The sequence below is a fragment of the Convolutriloba macropyga genome, chromosome 15 (genome assembly GCF_964194025.1).
Source record: "Convolutriloba macropyga chromosome 15, txConMacr16.3, whole genome shotgun sequence".
In the NCBI taxonomy this organism is placed as follows: domain Eukaryota; kingdom Metazoa; phylum Xenacoelomorpha; order Acoela; family Convolutidae; genus Convolutriloba; species Convolutriloba macropyga.
The window spans coordinates 30,154,743-30,180,285 of record NC_134482.1 but is presented as its reverse complement, the minus strand read 5'-3'; the positions used below and the strand labels follow the sequence as shown (position 1 = coordinate 30,180,285).

At 35.4% G+C, this 25,543-nt stretch overlaps 1 protein-coding gene across 1 annotated transcript; it reads left to right on the top strand.

Moving 5' to 3' along the window:
* Window positions 1-25,543, top strand: LOC142354144 (uncharacterized). The gene is made up of 10 exons (XM_075406410.1): window positions 1-454; window positions 667-839; window positions 5,725-5,911; window positions 6,478-6,627; window positions 13,396-13,527; window positions 14,419-14,550; window positions 14,991-15,128; window positions 17,566-17,687; window positions 22,261-24,403; window positions 25,133-25,543. Exons 1-10 carry the CDS (start codon window positions 1-3, stop codon window positions 25,303-25,305), a joined length of 3,804 nt encoding a protein of 1,267 aa, XP_075262525.1. The 3' UTR covers window positions 25,306-25,543.

The following is a 25,543-nucleotide window of genomic DNA, read 5'->3' as shown; positions in this document are numbered from 1 at the left end:
ATGTATCCAGAGCATCTATTGCACGCAGTAGAGTGTACTGCTCCCGACCACTCTAAATCCGCCCTCAAAGCAATAACAAGGTTTGTAAATAGAGGAAGCAGGGGTAAATTCCCTTCATTTTTTTCAAAAGTTTTCTGCAGCGCATCGCTCACCGCTCTATCCAAAAAGAAAGGAGGAGTACGCCCAATAGCTGTCAGTGAAATCCTGAGGCGCCTTATTGCTAAATGTTTAGTGAATGAAGCAAAATCAGGAGCAATTGAGTTGTTCGATTCCATTCAGCTAGGGATTGGAGTCAGCGGAGGTGCAGAAGCAATTATCCACTCTGCGAAAGTCTCCTACGAAAAGATCTTCAACGCTGACTCTAAGGAAAGGATGCTTCAGATTGAATTCCGAAAAGCCTTTAATTCGGTTAAGCGTTCACATTTACTGCAAGCAGCATGCGATTTCATACCAGGTATTGCGGCCTTCACAAATTTTTGCTACTTTCAGCATGTGCCACTACTGTACAGTAACTCCAGTCTTCAAAGTGAATCGGGTGTTCAGCATGGAGATCCCATGGGTCCACTTCTCTTTTCGTTGACGTTATGGCCTGTTATAGAAAAATTAAGAGACCGATTCCAAATCTTACCCAGCACACTTGGTAATTGCACGATGGTTTCGTTGCAGGTTCCGGAGATCAAATCCGAACTACGCTCGGTATCTTAGCCAATGAAGGGCCAAAAAGGGGTCTGTATTTGAGGAAAGACAAATGCGAACTCTGGTCAATCGTAGATCTACCCTCAGTTGATCGAGAAGTTACAAGAAATATGGGCAATGGTTTTGGAGTACTGGGTGCCGCAGTAGGATCACCAGATTTTGTTTCTCCTTGCCTGCAGAAACGTGTTTAGAAGGTTGTGTTGCTCGTGGAAAACTTTAGTTATCTGGATGATCCTCAATGTGCTCTACGCATACTTCGTTATTGCCTCGGGACACCAAAGTTAGTCTACTCTCTACGCACTAACACGCCGACAAGACAACTGATCGATGTTTAAAAGCCTTCGATTCCAGACAACGGGATGCGTTAGGTCAAATAATAGGTACTGTCGCCTGTGACAATGCGTGGAACCAGTCAACCTTGCCAATAAACATTTCTGGCCTCAGAGTGCGACAATTGCAAGAGCAATACAGAGCCGCATATGTGGGCTCAGAATTGGCTTCTGAAAATTAAAAACCAGTGCGCGTCAGACAGTAGAGTTTTTAAGGAACTCTATGCAAGCTTTGAACCTTTCAACTTGAATTCCTACACACAGAAGAAAATTCAAGAAGCCGTAGATACTGAAAAGTTTTCTGAGCTGCTAAGAAATCAGTCGCCCAATAGGGAGAAAGCAACACTGCAATCACATCTGTTACCTTCAGTTCCTGCCTTAGGTTTCCATCTGATTCCCAGTGGATTTCAAATTAGTATCAAGTACAGACTAGGTATTGCAGTTTATGAAGATGAAAGAAAGTGCTCTTACTGCAGGCTGGGACCCTTGACATTTTTGGTGACCACGACGTCATCTGTCCCGGAAAAGGGGATGCAAATTCGCGGCATGAAGGGATGCGTGACCGTTTTGCATCAGCTTGCTCAGCAGCTAACTTGTCCCCAGTCATCGGAAAACGGAACCTTATTGCAGGAAACAGTTCTCGCCCTGGCGCAAATTTCTGCCTTCATGAAAATCGGGTCGTCCAGCTGCTCTAGACGTCACCGTAACTTCTCCACTGCAACCAAACATTACAAATCATGCGGCAGAGAAGTCTGGTTACGCGATTGAAGCAGCCGAAGAGCGAAAGTATGCACAACCCGAAAATAATTGCTCTGAGCAAGGAATTTTGTTTGATCCTCTTGCTGTTGAGTTATTGGGTGGTCTGTCAGTTACTCTCAAGAAAGCGTGAAAGCGCATAGATCTGTTAGTTGACAGCAGGAATTATCAGTCGCAAGGACATGCTATCGCTTTTGATAGATTGGCTCAGTCGGTTTCCGTTGTGATTTTACGAGGATCGGCTACAATGTTGCTTGCACGAGTCCCGTAACCCCAGCTTTCGCAATATTTTCGGACAAATTCTATTTTGGGCAAACATTGTGAACTCCAAGAAGAGTGGAATCTTTTGAGAAGTGTCAACCAACGAGAGGGGACCTTCGTTTTTGTAAATATTGTCTAACCCAACGAGCGGGGAGAACATAAAAAATTTTCAAGAGTTCAATGAAGATTGAAACGAGAAGAATTCTGAAACTTAAGGATAACAGGACTGATGTTATAGAGAGCGATTGAGAAGAATGAAGAATTCTGCAACAAAAAAACACTTATTTGAACCTTCAATGAGTAAAAACTTTTGATTCCGAATCAAAGTTTGATAACAAAGATTTGTATTAATTCACATTATCGTTAAAATGTGGTTTGCATGTACCCAGAACTACCGTTAAGGCAGCTTCAGCACTGGGCAAACCAACTTCAAACCTGATTAGTACTGATTCCGATATAAGATCGTGGTACGTTTAAAGATTAACGGACTTGCGCGCATCTTAGCAAAGATCTGCCGTTCTAAATGGAGCAAAATTTTTGTTATTTAATTGTTAGATGTCAACAATAGTATATACTGGTTGCGTGTTGTTCTATGCCATCAAAGTCTTTCGGGCGGTAAGACTCTTATATATGAATAACTTTATTGGAAATTGATAGAGGTATGAACAAAGGTTTCATTGCACTTGCCCGAAAGATATCATCTAAAATCCCAACTAAAACCAAAGAATGAATTATTTATGAACTTATTAAAGTTGACAAAATAAAGAGAAGAGTGTAAAATGCTCGTAAAATCTATTTTATTGCTTTTTCAGCAGTTGCTGAAAATCCGTAAGCACAAACAATTTTTTGATGTGTCATTTAAGTATTTTTTTCAGAGACTACGTAAAGTAATAATTGATTAGATATTAGTTTTGTGTTGATCCAACACTCCGAGTTCTTTTGGGGGACAAAATATTTTAGCCACCTAACTTTTTGTCAGTCGATGTTATTCAATCAAAGTGTGTCCCGCAGATCAAAAAAAGTAGTATGGCTTGTGGTTGAAGAATTATCCAAAATCTCTCTCAACGTATTGAATCAGCCTTTTCAAACTTCTGTTTTCTAGAGGAGCAATTAAGTTTCCAATTTTGGCATTCTTTTTGACGACATTATTTTCCTTCTGTAGGTTTCCGAACTATGGAAACGCTCAGAAATTGATGAAACACTATATTTCAGCATTTCAAACACCGTAAAACAAAAAATTGTTCTGATATTTTTTCTGAACAGTAATGCCAGGCTGATTTTGTCATGTAGTTCGGAACAAATTCAGAATAACTTGGGTTGTCCTGATTTTTTACTCTGATCATTCCAATTTTTGACATGATCATGATACTTGACAGATTAAAATACAGAATAAAAGTTACTATGATTCAGCGCTGAAAACAAATGGGACCTCAGTTCGGGTAATAAAATATTTTATCAAACCATCTGCGTTAATAAAACAGCTTTGAAAACTATGAGTGATTGAATACAAGATAAAAAGCAAATTCATCAATTTCATCTCTGAACTTGTGAGGATTCCTTGAAATTTTTCTGTTTCTGGCCAAAATGCGCCCTCTGTACCTTAATTTTTCAAGGTACTCCAGGGACGATTACAGCATTAACACCTTCTTGAAGTTAAAACTAGCTTGCCCCGTCCAGATCAGATCCAACAGACAATGTCCTTTCCAGAGAAGTTGTTAAAATGATTTTTTTACTCTGCAAACTGTCGCAAAGCTGATCGATCACTGCAGTAATATCAAATGTTCCGCTACCTTTCTTTTTTTTGAAGCGAAGAACGAAAGGTGCGTAAATCGAATTTTGGCTCTTTGATTTTTTAAAATTCAACTTCTTGTAAATCAAATCAAATCCATTAAACTGTTGTTTTCAAATTTGAATTAAATTCTTGGTTCTTTGTGGTTTTGAACCTCTATTGTGTTATTTTTGCTTTAATCCATGTCAATAGCGCACTTGAATTTCCAGCAAATATTTATTGTATTATATTCCAAACGTCTACCGGTAGCGTTTTTTTTATTCAGTATACTCTCTTTTGGAGCTGCTGTCCGCTTTTGTATCTTAATACATTAAAGATTTTTTTGATTGTTTTAAAACTCTCAGCCACTTTCCTCAGAAGTAAGTTTTTTTCTATACGAGTAGACACTTGTATTGTTATTGGAACAAAAAAATGGTGCAAAATTTGTTTCAAATAGTGTCGTTATCATGCTACTCATACGAGCAATTTGCTGCGATTAAAAGAACACTTTGAAGTTAAAAATTATTTCATCCGTTAAGGTCAGCTGAACAAACACGGTGAATGAAAAAATTGGACAAGATTATTTGACAGTACTTTTGTTGTCAAGTGAACAGGTGTGGTTACCTTGCATTAATAATTCATCCACACAACTGGAAAAAGAGCAGAAGCTTAAAAAAATAGAAGAAATCTTTGATATATTTAACAAATTGAGGTCGAAATTGTCTATCAAGTATATAGTTTGGTAAATTTCCTAAAATTTAATTCCAATGAAATATACTACGTTCGTAGCGCATCGCGAATTGATACTTTTCCAATTTTTTTACGTTCAAATCAATTATTTTATCGCAACTTCTTCGGTTTTTACTGCTGATCAGTGCTTGCAGAAGCAATTGACCAGTTCGTGTGGTCTTTCTGTGCCCAAAAACCCAATTTCAGAAGCTGTTCTGGTAATTCATCAAGGAATGAATTTACAACAGTGTGAACAAACTATGGAAAGAACCAGATGGAGAGAGGGAATCTATTGCAACTCAAGGAATCTTGTTCTTGATTAAAAAATCTAGAAAATCTCAAAAGCTCCGGGAACGAAATTTGTATCATAATTATTAAATCAGCAGTTCAGCGACATCATTTTTAAATTTTTTATAAAAATCTAAATTCAAATTTGGGAGAAAATAATGAATGTTTAATCAAAACTGAGACAGCTTACAACCTTCCTCTATACGAAAAGTATCGCACAAATAACTTCATCTCTCAGCTCGCCTAAGTTTTAATGACGATAATAGGCCGACTAATCAGACCTAGATTTAAAGCACAATAGGATGACACGCATTACGGTTTTGAACCAGACTCCAGTAAATATCTTTATCAAATTTAAATTCAAATCATGGTTCTGAGAGCTTGAATTTTGCAAGCAATATTGTCTACCTTGTCTACCTGAGCCTACCAAATGTTTTTTTCGGTCAGAATTCAGAATGAATTTAAGTTATGTGGGCTTATACCAACTTCCCCTTTCCTCTACGCAGCCAAATTTATTCTGTTGTATCTCTTGTGTGTTGGGTAATTAGCTCGGGAACCCCTTTTTATCTGATTATAGCCAGGTTTGGTCATGTCAAAGCTGTTTTTCCCTTCAAGCATTCCCTATCGACACCGCCACTTCTAATCATGATGTTTGTGGGTTGCGCGCCTGTTTTGGGTGACCGATCACGTACATATTTCTACAATTTTCAGACCAAAAATAGCATACTTTACTTTATAAATATTTAATGAGAAGTGCAGTACCAAAAATCCTTTGAGCTGTTGTTGAACCTTTCATGTGAAAAATGCTGCAGATTTTTTTATAATGTTTTGATAGCTGACGTTTTAAGTTTTTTAATCTCAAAAATTCTGTCTTCTTTTTATGGTTTTGTGGAGCAGAAGAACAAGGTTCATTTGCTACATAGCCAATTCTGTGGACTTGGTATTGATCTGGACAAGGATTACAGTGAGATTACGTCTTCTGAAGTTGCACCAGTGAAGGAATTGTGTGAAATCATTGTGAATTACAGGGAGACCAATTGCGATGAGCTGAAAGAGTCTCTTTACGACGCCAACATTCTGAGAGGTCAGGTCTTTATCTTTCGCAATTTTTGTCCAAGCTATAAGGGTTACTCAGTATAGATCTAATAGTCAGTTTATCTGAGACATCTCATTTTAAATTTGTCTAGAAGCGATACAACTGCAGCAAGTAATGAGCAGCAATTTAAATATCAAAATTTGAATTGAGAAACTAGACTCATTAATTACGGTAATAAACGTAAACGAATGCTTCAGGTCGTTACCATTTTTTAGCTTCTCTAAGATCTCAATTTCTAGAAAATTCTAGAATCTCATTTACAATGAATAAGATCTAATCTACGTTTTTTTTATTACAATCGGAAAATGACAACTAAAACTTATTTCTGATATTCCAAAAAAGGCTGCTGAAAACGCTTAATCTTCAATTAATTACAGACTCTGCTTTTTCTATTAATTTTGCGGATCTCACTTGTCAAATTGGGACCTAAGTCTCTTGCAAGATTCTTATTAGATAACCGTTAATCCTGAAAGGTTCTTAAAACATAAAGGTCGACGTTATTGATAGAGGGTCCTGCGAGGCATCCGTTGCTGTTGGTAAGGAATGTAATTTAGTACGCGCGTGGACTTGCCTCGGCGAGGGCTATGACTACCTTTTGGAGAAACATCTGGCAAATTGCGCAGACTTGGATGTGGGTGGGTTTTACTGCCAGGGTTGTCTGGAGGGCACAAAAGCCACAACGGAGTCAGAGTCACATTGTATAGGTAAGTAGCTGGGCTCGGGTTGTTTACTCATTTTCCCCGTTAAAAAACTTGATGTGCAGAGCAGTAAGTTTGTGCAGCTTACTCTCCTGATTTTCAACACCCATTGTTTATTCCTGAGCAAAACCTCGTCTGATCAAACTCAAATTTCCATTGTTTCCATTATATGGTGGGCACATGGGTCAGTTGCTATAAGTCTTTTAAATCAATTAACACATTCGTTGCATTACTTTGTCGTCATACAAAGTTTGAAAAAACGTTACTATTGTCGGTGAACAGACAAAACAGTCCCAGACAAAACAGTCCCGGACAAAACAGTCCCAAATAGCAAAATATTCCCAGACAAAACAGTCCCAGACAAAACAGTCCCAAGAAACCAGACAAAACAGTCCCAGACAAAATAGTCCCAAGGCCATTATAATAGCTCTCACACGTATGATTTAACAAGCGGATAATTTAATCCCATGTTTGGTTGTGATAGTTTCATATCAAGTCCCACGGGCCGCTGAGGCATGGCCATGGCCATTAAGTATGTTAAAACATACGGCTAATAGCGACTGCTAATTTGTTGTCGGATTATTGAACGAAAATATCAAAGTACATTGGGTATAATGGCATTAGGTACATTTTATTTGGGACTATTTTGTCTGGGACTGTTTTGTCTGGTTTCTTGGGACTATTTTGTCTGGGACTGTTTTGTCTGGGAATATTTTGCAATTTGGGACTGTTTTGTCTGGGACTGTTTTGTCTGGGACTGTTTTGTCCGGACACGCTATTGTCTGTTTATTCTTTTGTTTTCCCCCAAAAGTTACAAAGCATTTATTTAGGAGCAGTGCAAATTACAAAAAATAAGGTTTTAAGAATAAGTACTGCATTTTGTTCAAAACACAAAAATGTGCTTTGCTCAAAAGGAAACTCAATTCCGAAAAATATCACAACAAAATTGACATTTAAATTTTTTTCAAAAATTAACAAAGTGAAATTTCAGTTCTTTCTTCTTTCCGAGATTTACAAAACATACTCTGATCACATTGAAAATTTAATTAATTGTTAAGATTTTCCAAGCCTGGTGATGATTTTTTGGTGAAATGTTTTCATAAAATTAAAAACTAATAATAGAGAAAGTTTACCAGAAGTGAGTTTTCTCTTGATCAAAGCAGATTAAGCCTATTTTGAACCAAAAAATGTTTCAAAAGTTTCTAATTTTGCGCTGCTCTTCAATGAAGTTTTGAAAACCTTTGCCAAAATACCAATTGAATAAACAGCCCTCAATATTTCTGATTTCTTAAAAATAAACAACACAACTAATTTGTTAATCATATGTAAATAGAACCATAACAAGCAATTGTTGTACTCAGAGTTTTATTGAAACATTATTTTCGAGAGTGTTGGACATGAGCGTAATACTAAGAAAATTTTTTTCAAAGACAAACTAAACATTACAGTTACAGTGTTAAATGCAAAAGTTTATACAACATTTAATCAAACTCTAATCCAGTCGATCTGTTCACCGTAACCGTTTATTCATTCTCTTTGCTAATTTACACTGTATTTATAAAGTAACTATCACGCGTAAACTGTTGCAACGTTTGCAAAATTTATGAAATTAACACACGGGTCGAAAAAATTTCCAAAAATTATGCAAGAAATGCGCTGAAATGCGCTCAATTTTAAAAAAAAAATCCAGCGCAAAAACCTTACCTAAGAATGCTCTGATATGCGCTGAAAAGTGCTGAAACTTTGTAAGAAATGCGCTGAAATCCACTGAAATTTCAAAAAGTTCAGCTCTTTTCTTTCGCTCCGAGGCTCGAACCCCGATCATTGTGTCTCATCTATCAATTAATCCACTGCGCTATTGAGAACTGAAATGCTTCCCATTTACGTTGAATTTATAATAATCAAACGTTTGATACGAAAAGCGCTGAAATGTTGTAAAAAATCCGCTGAAAAATGTGCTGAAACATATGTAAGAAATGCGCTGAAGGTGCGCTGAAACGTTGCAAGAAATGCGGTGAAAAAGTTGCTGAAAGTTATTTAAGAAATGAGACAAAAATGCACTGAAATTATGTAAGAAATGCGCTGAAGGTGCGCTGAAAATTTACAGTTTCAGCGCCATGTCAAAACTTCAGCGCATTTCAGCGCATTCAGCGCTTGTCTTACATAATTTCAGCGCTTTCAGCGCATTTCTTATAAAAAGATGCGCTGAAACGGCGCTGGAATCTCGACCCGGGCAGAAATTTTACATCAGCAGAAATATATCAGCAGAATAACAAGAACTTGAAAACCTACAAAAATGCCAGGAATCACAAAATTGGACTTAAACAGACATTTTGTGCAACTTGAAGCGCAAATCTTGAGGGGTAATTTACCTTTTAGTTTGTCAAGTTTCTGTAGAACACTTATTTTTATTGCACCATTACGAATTTTGCCTTGACTAATTGAATAGTGAATTAACTTCAATAGAAAACTAAATTTTCTCTCTGAGGAACAAAGTACAAACAAAGTTCACTTTCAGTTCTTTCACTGTGGTTAACAAAGCCCAGACACAGTGGTGATACTTTGTTGTTATTGAAGCTAATTGAGAGCTTGAAAAGAAAAAAACATCAATGCTTCAACATTTCGCTTAGGGAAACTCTGGGAATAGGACGGTTTTACTTTTGTGAGAGACATATTTAATTATCAGTGGATAACAATTACTGGACTGAATCAAGATAAGCGAATACGGAGGCTCGTTAATGTGCGTTCGCACATGATGTTCCGACCCGCGCTCATCTAAATTTTTGACTTAACTGTCTTTTGACTTTTTTCACTTACAATTTTGACAAAGAGATTATCAGATATAGATGTTTGAAATTTAAAAAAATCGTTACACAACCAACCTAATAATTGAATTAAATAATGCCATGCCTCATTATAACGAGATCTGCATTGAAAAGACTGCGAGAAAAAAATAACAAAAACAAAAAAGCAAAAAGCAAACAATTCAGACAAAACTCTAACTACACAAATTTAATTTTCCTAACTACGCAGCAGATGGGATTTTTCTTTAATGAGACTAGGTAACGCGAGTTGCCAAAATTAAAAAAAAAACCTTTTTAAACCAAATAATTTCAAGTCTTAAAAATCATAAGCTTTCAACAAAATAATTCTTGATAAATTTACTAGGAAAAACATAGTAAAACCAATAAAACCTGTCTTTGGTTAGACTAAGCCATAGGAACGGATTATAGATGCAAAAAACTCAAAACATTACGAACAAAAAATTAAAAAAAATTGCGAAAACACAAATTAGTGCAGCCATTAAAATCAATAGCTCTTATTTAAATATTGTGTATTTTTATTTCAATTTCTATTTGTACTAATTCGGCTAAAATTATACTGAATGAAGAAATAAGTTCAATTGAACCACATTTAAAAATCATTGGGATCTCTTGTTAAGCGATTTCGCTAAAACAGGAGAAAAAGAAAAACAAATACACCACTCACATAAATTTTATGAAAACCCATATTGTCCAACAAACAAAACATCAGTTACGCCATAATACCATTCAATATGTTAAATTTTAAATTACAGGGAAGTGCATTGGACCTCTCAATGATGAGACAAATTTACAAATTGACGATAAAAACAACAAAAACTGAAAAAACTGAAACTCAAAAAATCTTAAAAAGATATAATATTATAAACTTTAAAACTATTCGCCAAAAACTGACTGCTTCGGGTAATATTATTCAACAATCTTTAATAAAAAGCTTGAAGTCAATCAGCATTTTACGGCTTCCTAAAGAATAAAAAAAGGCTAATACAGCGACCTCAAAAAAAATTGAGCGAGAAAAGTGCCGCAGCCATTAAAAAATGAACTTTCCAGTTAATACTTTTCTTCTTTCAATTAATTTTTAACAGCAATGGGACTTTTTTTAACAATTTGACTCCAAAGAATCATTAAACAAGAACAAATACATTAAAACAAGGAATTTTTTGAGAAAATTCATAGTATCAACGCCATAAAAATCAAAAACTTTCAACGGAGGCTAATGAAGACGTTAAAATATGCCTCAATGAGACAATGAGGATGTTTGTCATTCATAACCTAGCAATAGGACATTACAAAAAGTCATTGACAATAAAAGCAACAAAAATTACAGTCCGAATCCAGAAAAAAGTACCAAAATGCGAAAAGAAAGTGTCGAAGCAATTTAAACCATTAGCATTTCTCTGAAAACTTTGTATGATCCATCGAACGTCCGCTCAAAGATATTGCAACTATCACTATTAAGATAATGAGTTAAGTTTCCAAAAGGAACAAAAATTACTACAAAAAATATCCAGAAAACTTTAAAAAGAAATGAAAACTCGTGCATTGAAGTCATAACACCAATAGTTAGAACATATTCAGCTAACTAGATTAATTCATGAGACTGGCTCCTGAGAAGGAAAAAAGAAGGGCCCTGTCATTACTGAGACTGACTTAGAGTTCACGAAATAAGGGTTAAAATCGTTTAATCTTAAAAAAGATCCTCGAAAAATCATTTCTAAAGCTCTAACAGCAATCTAATTCAATAGCATTCAACGATAGTCAATAAATACGCTCAGTCATCCCTCGATTGTAGGAATAGAAAATTTCGCATGCATAGGTAATCAAAAAGACATCACAATAAGTCTTATGACTATAGAAACAACAAGCACAGGAAATAAATAAATATTCAGTGGAAAAGTGCGCGGAGGAAGTGTCGAAGCACTTCGAACCATAAATTTCTCTCCGAAAACTTTATCCATGATCCATTGAACATCTTCTCTAAGCCACTGGGAGATATCAATGTCAGGATAATGTGATAAGATTTCAAGAGGGACCTATAATAAAAAAAAAATCCAAAAATTTTGAAATCTAGTGGCATTGAAGTCATATAACAAATAGTGAGAAGGTAAAGCAGCTAACCACATTAATTCTGGTTGCAGTAGAAAAAAAAGAGGGTCCTGTTATTACTGAGACTGACTTACAATTCGCGAAAAAAAAATTACGATCGGTTAACGTTAAAAAAATTTCCGGAAAACTTATTTTTAAAGTTTTAACAGCCATTAGCTGTTCGCTCGAAGCACTAGAGATGTTCACTTATTGCTCATTACGAAAGCTAATGTACTTTTATTGAAAAATTCCAAAAATTTAGTAAAACCTCAAAAAGAAAGTCAAAATTTAATTTAAAATTACGGAAACTCAATTGTCGAAGCCAAAAAAAACACGAGCGATTCCTTGAAAACGAAATTTTTGTTCATTGGGCTTCATTAGACTGTAAATAAGGTTTGTCATTAACGGAACCTCGATACAAAAAATGACAAGTCCCTGTTTGAGTTTTGGAAAAGCAAAATATATGAAAAATTTTCTTAAAAAAGAGCTCTCAAAAACAATTCTAATTTTTTATAGTAAACTTCTCTATGAAACCAGAATTAGTCTTCTTATCGCCTTTCGTCTATTAAGAGTTCAAAATTGATTTTTTATGGCGTGAAATGTAATTTTGAATCAATTTTTTTATAAAATAAATGTCTTAATTTGACGAAAAATTACACTAAAAGTGAACAAAACCTTTTCAAATATCACGTTTTCACTCAAAACTTCAATCCTCTATAACTCCTCGAAAAAAACGAAACTCAAAAAAATCTTTTTTGTTTCGAATTCTACGCTAGACGAGCTTTTTAATGATACCACTCACTTTTCTTTACGATTAATATATCGATCGGCCAAAATTGTCTGAACAAGAAAAAACCCATTTGAGTATATAGTTCCTCCCCCCACAAGTGGGGTCGGAAAAATTAGTTAATCAGCGAAGCCATAATGCATAGTTAATCCAACTGTAAACTACCACATAGCTGATATGAAGTTCACAAAAAATAACTGCAAAAAATTTCCAGACATATTTGAGACTATTGAAACAACTGAGCAATCGCAACAGAGAGAAACAAAAATATTAGAGAAAAGTTTACAATTCGTCTTCTCTCAAATTTGCTCTGACATCAAAAAGAGTAATTTTATATCACGACTTTTAACCATGTTTTCTCGAAATTACTTATAAAACAAGCAGCCATGAGATGTTCTAAATCATTATAATGCTCGAATTGACCAAATTGAAATGTTTATTTACTCAATTTTTATCAATTTCAAATGTAGACACTGTTACTAAGAATGACCAACCGACCGACGCAACTTTTTCTCTACCCATTTGAATTTAATATTGAATGAGTTGAAGTTTTCTAAGAAATAATTCATAAACACAAAGTATAATCATTTTTTTATATTGTGGTGTTTTTGAATCAACATTCCTGAAACAAGGTTTGATTGTCTTAGAAACAAGGAAACTCGAAAGTAAAGAAAAATAATTTGTGGTTATATCTGAGATCCGTTATCTTAGACGAGTTTTTGAATATCAATTTTTATCTTTATGAGTGAACAAAAAAATAGTAATCGGTGAAAATGATTAAATAATTAAGAACATGCAGTGCAAAAAAACCTACCGCTGTTGTATATTTCTGCTGGGCACTTCTACAAAATTTTGAACATTTCATAAATTTTTAGTAAGTTTTTCAGACTTGGAAAAAAACTATGCGACCTTTATGGTACGCTTATATACGATATCTTAGCCGGATTAACACGAAAAGGTAAACAGAAATCCAATCAATCTGCAATCAAACGAACTTAGTGTTGGGTTTTAGTATAGTGGTCACCAAATATTCAATCAAAAATGAGCATTATGCCTTGAAAATTCCGAGCATATTTTTAGACGTTGACGAGTGTTTCGAAGGTTTCTGCGGGGTTGGCGTCCAGACTTGTGTACCGGATGGACTTACATATTCGTGTGTGTGCAAAGATGGGTATGAGTATGATGGAAGTCGGTATGGCAACGGCTGCGAGGGTAAATATTTTTCCCGAGAACAAAAGTTAATCTTGCGAGTTCTTCGCCAGATTCTCTAAAAGAATACGGCTGCGAGGGTAAATATTTTTCCCGAGAACAAAAGTTAATCTTGCGAGTTCTTCGCCAGATTCTCTAAAAAGAATAAGATCTTGCGAATCTTGCGAATCTTGCGATCGTGGAATCTTCTTAGACCAAAATTGCTGATCTTAGGCGGAATAATTAATCCGCACGATGTTACATTACCTAGAATATAGCTGTTTCATTTTAGATTTTGAGCCTGTTTTGCCTCTATTTTCTGATTAATTTTGCCATTTTGCGTCATTACTTTTTGATTTATAAACTAGAGGCGTTCAAATGCATTTTAATTAAGAAATATTGAAAAGTTTTGTTGCTTAATAATGTAAATTTGAATAATGTAATAATTGAAAATTTGAATAAAGTAACTAAAAAATAACTTTGTTGCAGAATTGCATTGCGCTAATGGTTGAGACGGATTGCTCCAAATTATTTTACAACAGCTGAGCAAAAACTGCTATTAGTTTATTTCAACGCTTAAAACTCTATTCTTTAAACATATACACTGCTAAAAACTATTTGGGAAGTAATGTACTGGGTTCACTTGTTTTTGACTTCAATTCTACTTTGGATCAACTTCCATCGCAAGCGGAGGAGCCGACTTATGTGGAAGTTCAGAATGACTTATTTTTCTAGTTCATCAAAATTGTTTCATTGTCCTAATAGTCTTTGAAAAACTCGATAAAAGACAGGCAGTACTTTGCTAATCAGATCTACACATGGCCTTCTAAGTTCCAGTACCAAAACAAAACGTGGAGAGTAGCTGAAGTAGAGGGGTGCTATTATGCAAAGTGGAGTTTGGGATTATTGTTTCAGATGTGGACGAATGTGATTTGAATATTTGCGGTGATTTGTCATCCGGTTGCAACAACACAGACGGTGGATATTCATGTGATTGTCCATTTGGATATGGGGTACCACTCCAACCTTATGGAAAAGGATGCGAAGGTGGGAAAAGAAAAGAGCATTACATTTCACACTTCGGTCTCGGAATTTGGTGTCTTATTAGTATCTTTGTTGACTCATTTTATACAGCTTTCAAACTTTTAAAAAAAAGTACTTTTAAAGAAAGCCCCCCCCCCCACTTAAATCTCTATATCTCCCTATAAATCATACCCTATACCCATAAGTAAGTAGTATAGCAGTTGTAATATGAATGTGTTTATACTTATGGCGCGTCACTGGGGAAAAACGAGCACTGTTCTTTGGGGAGGAGGGACGATGCGCGTGAATATTTATGACTACTAACCATTGGAGCAGAATAGATAACGTGTTTTATTTAGAAAATTGGAGTAAGAATTAGTTTTTTCACGACTACATAATGAACACTAAATTCTTTACAAAAACTATATTTTTTCTATTTATTTAACTAAATTTATTTTTTTCAGACGTACCCGAATGCGATCTGAACTTCTGTGGCGAGTTTTCAAGTTCATGTGAGGAATCATCTGAGCCTGGCAAGTACAGTTGCACATGCTCTGGTCATTACTACTACAATCAGAGCAATGATGGGTCTGGGTGCATTAGTAAGTACTTTTTGCCAAAAAGATCGGAAAGATACCTCTTCTACTTGAAGCCCAAGTTTTTTTTTACCAGACCAGGGGTTCTAAGATTTTCTGAACTAACGTGTAGGCACTGATTCCATATTTTACACAACCTTTCCAACTTTTTTTTAAAAAAACATGACTTTATTGATTTAATGAATGTTTCTGCTTACTTGAACGTTCTGCTCCTTGCTTAGAAAAACTTCAAAATCGGATGATGAGTTTAAAAGTTTTATCCGTTTGAGCGCATCTGGAAAATTTGGCTACAATGAAAGAAAACACAACCAAATAAATGCTCTCAAACAAAGTTTGTAGCAATTATATTAGTCCTGTGGTATTTTTGTGCAATTTTTCACATGAGCAATTTTTTGTCTGACCTATTTTAGTTTTCATTCTCAAATACGGGAAAAACAGGCAGCGCCCGAAGGCTCATTAAGTTCTCTCAGAGCCTCACGCCTAACTAATCTCGGGCGGTTCTTTGTCTTAAAATTTTTTGACCACCCTCAGTCACCCCCCGCCCCACAAACACCCCTCAACCACCCTTCTCCAAGCTTGCAATGTGGAGCTCCTCAGCTCTCCCACCACCCTACCACCCATCTCTTGACCCCATCCATCGCTTGACTCTCCCGCAACGCTTGATCCCCGCTCCACCCCCCCCCCCCCCCACACACACACACACACACACACTTTGCTCACACTCCCCTCTTTCTTATGCTAGCATCCCTTAGTCCCAGCTGGCAACAACCAACTGCTCGTCGGTCGATTATCTTAAGAACGTTCTTTTCTTGTGCTCTTTATCAACGAAAAATCTTCTATATTGGCCTGCAAAACTTAACTTTAATGTGTACTATAAAACGGTGTTTCACATTAAAAAAAATCTTTAAGGTGAAATTCTCTTCCAAAGTTATTAAAATTTCTCAAACATTTTCTTAAAAAAACTATCATTGTCACTGCAGCAAAACACTATCATTGTCTATCAATACAAAAAAGCTCTATGAGAGCCGAAAGCCTCAGATTTTTAAACAAAAATGGAGACTTAAAAATAGCTTTTATTTTAAGTTCTTTGTTTTAAAGCTCAGTGTAAGCAATATATTGATATGGCAATAGAGCATTTTTTGAGGCAGTACATACTAAAGAAAAATATTGCACTGAAATTCCTGATTTTGTGAACGATTCAGAAAAGTCTAATCTATTAAATTCACTCTACCAATCTATCCGATCTACAAATAAAGACCAATCTACCAATCTTTCCTGCAAACTGTTGTCCGCTAAATGAAATGTCTCAAGTGAATGACGTTGTAGCGAAAAAAATGAAATTATGTAGAAAAAAGTTAACAAAGATTGGTCTGTTATCACTCGTTCAATTCGTATGGTTTGCAAAACTGTTGGCTAAAAGAGCGAAACAACTGAATCTACATAACAGAAAACTTGAAACATATGAGGTTTGTTTCTGCTTGCTCAAACTACGTGAAGAGTTTAAACAAAAATTGAAATTTTAAATTTAACAAGATTTTTTTCTGCAGACAAGATTTTTGATGCAATTAGGGAAAACATTTCCCATTTCTTCAACAAATAATGGCGGAGATTAATTAAAGAAATTCTAAAAATTACATTGAAAGGTTTTTTAAATTTAATGACGCAAATGATGACTATATTTCATTTAAGACAAACAAAAATAAATAAGTGAGTACAAGGAATCAATCGTGAAGGCTTTGGTTTTATAATGAGAAAAAAATAGCAGAATAGTTTTATAAGAGATTTTGGCATTACATAGTTCTAGGAAGCTTCAAAGATTTTTTTTCAAATATCCTCAAAAATTTATGTGAAATTCATAACGTACCGTCACCGGGGCTAAATTTTAAAGGATATCGAATTTCACTAACCAAGTCGGTATTTAAGGACTCTGGAGTGCCTGAAACCCATCTTGCTCCGATTGCCGTTATGTTTTGCATAAAAAAGAATAACCTCAATTCTCTTACAACAATTGTTCATTGGCGACAAAGATAAGAACGAAAAAGAAATTTAATTTGGATTTTTCTTTCCAATAAAATAAGAATGAAAAAGACGGGTAGTGATGGTTTTATTTTAATCATTAAACAAAAAATTGTAAACTGGATTAACCATGCAAAAGAGGTCATGCAAGGGCAAATAAGCCTTTATGGAATAAATTGAAATAATTTTATTTTTTTACCTTTTAAAGTTTGGCCAAATTTCTCTAAGCTGTTGTAGTACAGGGACAACTCTCAACTCAAAATAGTTTTAGCTCAAAGTAATAAAGCCAAGTAGATAAAAAAATGAATGCTTCATAAGCAAATCACCGTCATTAACTCAATATCACATAAATGCTTAATCTAGCGTCACTTATGATTCGTTTAACGGAAATTTTCCAGTGAAGGGTTCCTAGTTCGTTTTTTTTCAGATGCCTACAGTGACTGGGATTTACAACTGCGATTCTATAGTGGATCTGCCGTTCAATTTGGGCCTCTATTCGAAAGAGCAGAGAATCCTGCGACAGCTGCAGTCAACGGTGAATCGTTTCAGGTTGAGACCTCAAGGATCATTTCAATATAACTTTCTAAATTATAGGTTTCTATTACATTAAGTTTACGTGATTTAGGAGTCGACTTCATCTCCGGTCTATTTTAGAACCAAAATTTTGGGACAATTTTGCAACGACATTACAAAGCTACCGCCCCTACGAAATTAATTGTACCATTTGGTACATTTTACCTTTCTAATTCTACAAAACGTATCTTAATACATGTAAAAGGGCGTTAAAGTGTGAGATAATGGGACGAAGGAACGATTATACTAATTGGTAAGCAATATTTTCACTTTTTCACCCCAACTTGTTCAAACCCCTATCTCTTAACCTCGGTTATTTCACCCTTCTATCAATTCACCCTTCTATCAATTCACCCTTCTATCAATTTACCCTTCTATCAATTCACCCTTCTATCAATTCACCCTTCTATCAATTCACCCTTCTATCAATTCACCCTTCTATCAATTCACCCTTCTATCAATTCACCCCCTCTTCATTTCACCCTTTTTATAATTTGTACTATAAACATTGGCACTGTGTTCAGTTGGCCACGCCTGGCGGGTCGAGGCCATGCCTCTGTAACTCATGCCAGAATATGAAACTATCGCAAACAAACGAGTCCAAAAAGGTCGAATCTATTATGCATTAAGTTACATTATACTATTCTATAACAAAACATTACTTATCTTTTACAATGCCTTTGTGGCAAAATTCCCTGTATAAGAGCAATAGCGATTTTATTTTGGTGGGGTTGCTGGCACGTAATGGACATTGGACACAAACTCGCTTCAACGTTTCAATTAGTGTCTTCAATCGGATAGAAGTTGATTTTTTTTAAAATAATTCCGTTCGTAATCGTTCGATAGCCATGTAAATAAATCGCGTACCTCAAATATTTTACGTTGAAATCATAGCTTTGAGACAATTACAGCAACCTTTTAGTTAATTAATTTATGTGAAAACAATTTTCTTTTAAAAAAATGGGTAGTTCGGAAGTTATCTCTGATACGTTTTCGGTTAACTAATATGCCAGTTCTCAGAGCCTGTTGGAACGGAAAAAACAGAAGGAATTAGAATTTATGAGAAGGGCCGAATGAGTAAATATTAATTCAGATAAAGGCACAATTCTAGATCTGGCTTTAAATTCTCAACCACGAAACAAAAAGCTAATTAGAGCAAAAATTAGGCACTAATGACATCAAATTTCGCGAACGAACTTCTTCAACCTTTTCAAAAAAAGACACTTTTGCCATAGGATAATTTTTTAAAACCGAAACTTGGACAACATTAACTTAATCTCGCATAGATTAGCAGTATACATATGGTAGACTGTTTTTCTGACAATTTTGGAGTATAACTGGTGTTAATCGAGACCTGAGTGGAGACGACAGAGTTAACTTATCTCGAAGATTTTTGTTGATTTGTAGTACTCATATTGGAATTACTGAATCGAGGTAACTACAATTTGTAGTTAATTTATCACAAAGTTTTGGCTCTTGTTTTATTCACTTAGATTTTGTCTCATTTCTTAAAGATTAAAACGTTGATTTACTTTGAATAAACTGAACATTTATTTGCTTGACTATCTTAGGAACCTCTAGTCATGTGTTTGAAACACAAAGGATTTTATCATCGATTAATACTGGCTGATTCGTAGTTAGTTTCGGTATTTTTTAATAAGGTTTTGTACGGTTATATAAGATTTGGTATCCTCATTTAACATTTTGTAGTGCAACCTAATTCCCCAAGTACAGCTTCATCTATTTAGAAACAGTTTAGTTGAGCTACTATAAAATACGCCGATCAACCAATCAATGATTTCGGTAAGTAAGGTAGAGAAAACCCGGGGTTAGCAGAGACGACTGTGGAAATCACAAATAAGTTTTGTACCTCAGAGCATTAACTGGCCGCGGTCCTTCCAGGAGACGAATAAGTGAAACCTCTCTGACGTCAAAGTTGCGTAGCCGTCGAAGACTTAGCCAGCTAGGTTCCCCGCGTAGTTTGAATGTTTGAATAAAGTAGATTCTGCAGTAAAACTAAGTACATGCTGGGCAATGGCTGAGCGTTATTTTTAGGTTGGTTAACATAAGTCTGGATGGGTTTTGGAATGAAAACCTACAAGCTCTTAACGCTATTTTCAATCATAATTATATTGGTCGATCAAGTCTTCAATTAATTGAATTGGAAACCTCGTATAGTTCTCAATCGTAGAGCCTCACCATCTTTTTTATTAGTAACAAACTTTTTACGATTAGAGAAAAAGTATTCAAGAAGAAAGACAGTCAGACCTATACTTGTGCTACATTTTTATCATTTATTTAATTGAAGTGTTATTAAGCCTCGACACCTGCAAATAAGGATTGAACGCAAATAAGGATAGAGCTTTCTATAATCTTTTATTTTGTTTAAGAGCAGTAAGTTTGCGAAGTTACCATCCTTCCCTGCAGTAAATTTTTCAAGGAGATATTCTCAGCAGGTTTGTGGAATTGTGAAAGGGATAGATCGTTATCGTAAATTTTCAAATTATATCGAGCCTTTTCTATTTTCAATTGCATCCTATTGGCATGCATAATAATCTGGTATTGTCAGTAGCGTTTTAAATTTCCTAATGCTCTCTAAAAATAAAAAAGTCTCGATCCCGAACAAAAAAAAGATTTTACTCCGACAAACGTTTAGTTTATTTTTAGGTTTATTTGTATAATACGTAAACCAGACCTTATACATAAACCATGCTATCTTTCCTTGAATGATATTTCAACCCTTTCGTGGAATCACAAATCGTTATTCTTTAAATATTGTTTCCTCCTAATAATAAAAGCAGTTTGATGTTATTTTAAACATTCCTAAGGCGGAATTTTTAAACATATATAAGCTCAGGTAGTCCAACTAAAAATATTTGTTGCTCACGAGAATTTTACATAATTTTCCATCTTTTGCTGATCAGAGCAATTCCGGTAGTTTATTCCGTCTTTGTGCACGTGCTTTTGTAGCAGCATATATTCCTCTCACATTTTGCTTGCTTTTAGTTTGCGCGCCAGGAAAATTCTGTTGAATTGTCAGAAATCCGTGAAGGTTGTCGAACCAACTATGCTTAATTGTATCATAACGGCATTTTAATTAACCTTAAATGTAAAACCGTAAACCAGCGAGAGCGTTAATTTTAAAAAATCAACCTTCGAGCTTCAAAAATTTCCCTCATTGAATGAGCCTTTCAACAATTATTATGACTACTCAGAGCAAGTGCTAACTCGCTACCAAACCAAGTTTCAAGATTAAAACTCAAATACTTCCTGTATATCCATTTAACACAGAAATAGAAATTGGTTTTTCGACTCACTGATGATCCTTCGCAGCATATGAGATAGGGCGACAATTCAAGTTGTTTTTCTCGGTTGATCTGCAAATCTGGTATCCTGCTACATTACGCTTCATTTAACATACAATTTTTATCGAACAGAAATTTTGATATAGCTCCCCGATTCACATTTTTCAGTTAAGTGAAATTAAACAAGAGATTTGGGACAAGGTTTTTAATCTTCAGTGTTGTTTCTCGACATAGAAGTGATTAACTCAAAAATGAGACTATGGGAATTCTAAACCAGACTCATCTTAAATTTGACATTTTGGTATGTGAGGCAATAGCATATTTATCAAGTGAATGTTGAGTTTAATTGTATTATTATTGTTTAATTGAATTATTGTATTCTTATCACAGAATGTCTAATTATTACTAAATGTGTAAATGAGAAAAGGTCAGCATTAAAAAAGAAAATTGAGCCAACTTTGGAATAGTAACTTGTTGACCAACAGTACAAATTTTACATTTGGTTCATGAGTCCTAAAGATAGAAAGTATACCCAAACTCGCGCAAAGCCAAATGAACAAAAAATGAGGATCCGAACCGAATGCTCAACTTTGATTGGCCATAGCAATAAAATCGATTACAGAAACTGCGAGTCAAATTACCTGTCGACAGTTGATATCCATGGCGTGCAGTCAGGTGCTGCTCTCAGCAGCCTCTCCTAAGCCAAACTCCTCCCCTCTAGACAGATGTAGGTAAAACCAGATCTACACCTGTTACGCTGTTTGATTAGCACTTGACGAATCACTTAATTCATTGACCAAATAGTGCTAGGCCGAAGATAGTTCTTTTAAATTTTAAATTGCAAATTAGGGATGAAAGATTATCGGGGGTCCTGAAATTCAATTTCTGTACATTAAAATATGATGCAGCGAAATTTTTGGGTTTACCTTTTTAGTTTATCGCATTGTGATCTAGGCTCGTTCAACTGTACTTTTGCGTCCACTTTTTGTCACTTCGCTTACTTTTCGAGCAGACTTGCTCCATTTTTTTTAGCTGAAAATCTTTATAACTTCTTTGATCAGTTACTTGATTATAAAACTCATGGTTTGGTAGAAAACTCAAAATCATCAATATAGGTGAAGAAGTAAAAACCTGCACGAGTATACATCTGAATTAGGGATGAAAATTTTCAAGCTTATAGTTAATATACGATTCCATATTTAAATTTACTCCGTTTTATGAAAAAATATATTCATGTTTTCCAGACACAAGGAGGACCAAGAGACCGATTCCGCCAACGACAAAAAAGAGATGCAATCATAGTAGGAACTGGTACTATAGACCCAAGTAGGCCAGTCGTTATTGCATTGCCAGCAAGCCAGCCAAATCCAGAGTACAATGAAATGGCTCATGACGAATTAGTCAATGCGAATGAAATTGCTCTCGTCATTTTTGACCAGGATAATTTACCCGCCGTTGAGGTAACATTTAGAGGGGCTCGCGACCCACATCAATGGTTTTCAGCCGAAAATTTGATCAGCTCCTCAATCTGGGAAATTTCACGTGACGATTTACAAGGAAATGAGTTTTATTTTGGATATTATGGAACAACAAATTATTTATTTCAACTATCGACCGTTAAAAGTGGTTGTGAAACGCCTGATTTTCAAAATTATTTCAGTGTTTTTTCGTCTTATAGTGACGGCGATTGTACATTCAACGAGCACGATGAACAAATTTTCTACTCAGATTCGAAAAATCCTAAGAGTGTTTCAGATCTCAAAGAGGCATCCGAAATCCGAATATTGACCAAAAAATATTTCAACGGTCCGTGGATATTACAGTTCAGATTTTCATCTTACAGTACTCTTAATTTTTTAGACTATTATGAAGGAAATGCTCAAAAGGAGTTTTCAAGTAAACTTGAATTTCGTTCCGCTAATTTCAAGCAAGATATTAGATTCACCGCTAAGTTCATCGTGGTGGTTTTCGAGAACGAAACTTTAGTCGGATCAATTATAATTGACCCCGGTCGTAAAATCAAAGATGAAAAAACTTGGTTTTCTACAAATTCCCAAATCACGTCCGATGAATTTGTATTTGATGATTTTGCCAAATTTGATTTGACAGGACCGATAAATAACAATTTCCTGAGCGTACACAAAAATGACGCTGGAACAAGTTGCCAAAATCAATTTGGTTGGCTTTCAATTCTCTGCAACTTCGGACAAGAATCAAGCGGAAATTGTGACTTTGAAAACTGGTGGAAATCTAGAAATGTTTCTGATAACGAACAATGTGTAATATATTACTCTTTACAGGGAACACTCTGGAATAGCAATAATTTCAAAATTGCCTCAAAAATCGAGATTTACACAATCTATATGGATCCAATTTTGAGGTATTTCGCAGAAACTAATCTTAACTTTGAAACTTACTATACAGACAACGTTCGCACTGTGGTTCCCGGTTATCCTGAAAGTTCCCTAACGGTTCCCGAATATTCCATTCGGGCTAATGATGCATTCACTCATTTCTATTGGATGGACTACCTCAACTTGGTGATTTATGATCAGAATTATAGAATTGCACAGGAACTGATTTTCAAAGGAAGCAAGCAATCTGATTGGTTTCTAAGTTCGAATCTTCTAGAAACTTCTTCATGGGACCTGTCATCTGTAAGGTCTATGTCATTCTTTCACAAGAACAAGGACAGTAACTACGCTTTTGTAATGCAGGACAATTTTCGATTTTGTCAAACTTCAAGCGGCTATCTTGTAATTACATGCTCGAATACTTGTTCATGGGAAATAATAGCTCCCGAGAACAAAGATTGCCTAATACTTTACACCCCAAATAATTTCGAAAAGAGCCTTATGTCAGAAATGATCCGAGCTCCCAAAATTGAAATCTACGCATCGCCTTTGACATTTTACTCAGAATATGCCGACATGCAAACTTGGCAGAAAATATTTTCGGTCGAATCGTTTTCGGGAGTAAATATTTACAACTATTTTAAGGACGGTTCCGTTGAACCCGCTTTAAGCGACCTTTCGATTGTTCATTTTGACAAGATTTACAGACACCCTCGAATGCAGGACAAAATTATATCAGCAGCATATATTCGGTTCACTGTTTATGATTTTGACGGTGAAATAATAATGAAGCAGATCGAGTTTAAAGCGACTGGAGATCTGGAATCTTGGTTTCACTGGGGAACAGTTTTGTGGACTTATGGATGGAATTTGGAATCGAGTTACACTGATAGTAACAACGGGCATAATTTTAATATAAAGGACGATTCCACTTTTCACAACCAAGAGAGGTATTTCCAGATATCGGAGTTCTGGATAACGTGTCCTGGTGATAGTGCCTGGTTTACTGCGTTCACTCGCTACGATGGCGCAGGTTTGTATCTTTATTTGTTGCTACTTGCACTTTTTTTGTAAAACCTTGTCGAATTTATTAATTGTTGGATCTACGATCTACATACTGACCCCCCCCCCCCCAGCCCCAGTGTTTTTTAAGACCCCCCCCCCCACCACACCCTACCTGCAATTATGGACTGTTACTTAGCATATCAATATGCAAAAATGGAGCAAGTGTGACGGGGGGCTAACGTTATATGACCACTGAGCTGTGGAGTGGGTGGGGGCGGCAGCGAACAGAGTAGATTCCAAATGTTTCCTCCAAATATGACAAATAAAAGGATGATTTTTTCGCATCCGTTCAATGCGTGAAATCGCATTTAGAACCAATTTTACTGTATTTGACAGCCAAGCTTTAGTAATAAAATGAACGAGGTATCCTATCAAACCTATGTAATCATATAATTGTCTACGCAAATGGTTCTTTGATTTTGTTTCATCGCTGAATTTTATTGAGCGTCATATTTTGATTGTACAAAACTTTTCTTGCTTCATTTTTTATCATACTATACTGCTTCCGTCTGCAGCTTCAGACAACGCTGTTAATTAAAGGAAGGAGCGTTTTTGAACAAAATATAGTCAAATAACCTGATTAATGCCACAATCGTAGCACGGTTTTAATATTTTTTCAACATTCCTTCCTGCTCATGCAACATTTCTAATATGAAAACAAAACTGATATTGAGATCCACCGCTGGCGTATTTTCAGCTCTTACGTGTCCAGATGATCAATGGTGGTGGTGGCTGAGACCAGAAGTCCAGGAGAAGTTTGGAAGTAACATGTACAACCAACCTCCCGTGTTTTACTACTCAACGGAATTTGGATCTAACATCTACTCAAATCATGCCATATCCGGAAAAATTACCATAGACGTGATTTAGAACTCACCACTTTTATGCGGCTTATTGAACAATAAGCGGTTTTTTATATTGAATAAATAAAAGCTTAAAAACGTTGAAAAGCTATTTGATTAATCAAATTTTTGAACATTTTGACACGGAAAAATTATCTCAAAAATGTCATATTTTTCTCATATTGCTTAGGATCCATTACTGTCCGTTACTATGAAGTTATTGTTATATTTAAGAGGCGACTAAATTTACTCGATTTGTAATCGAA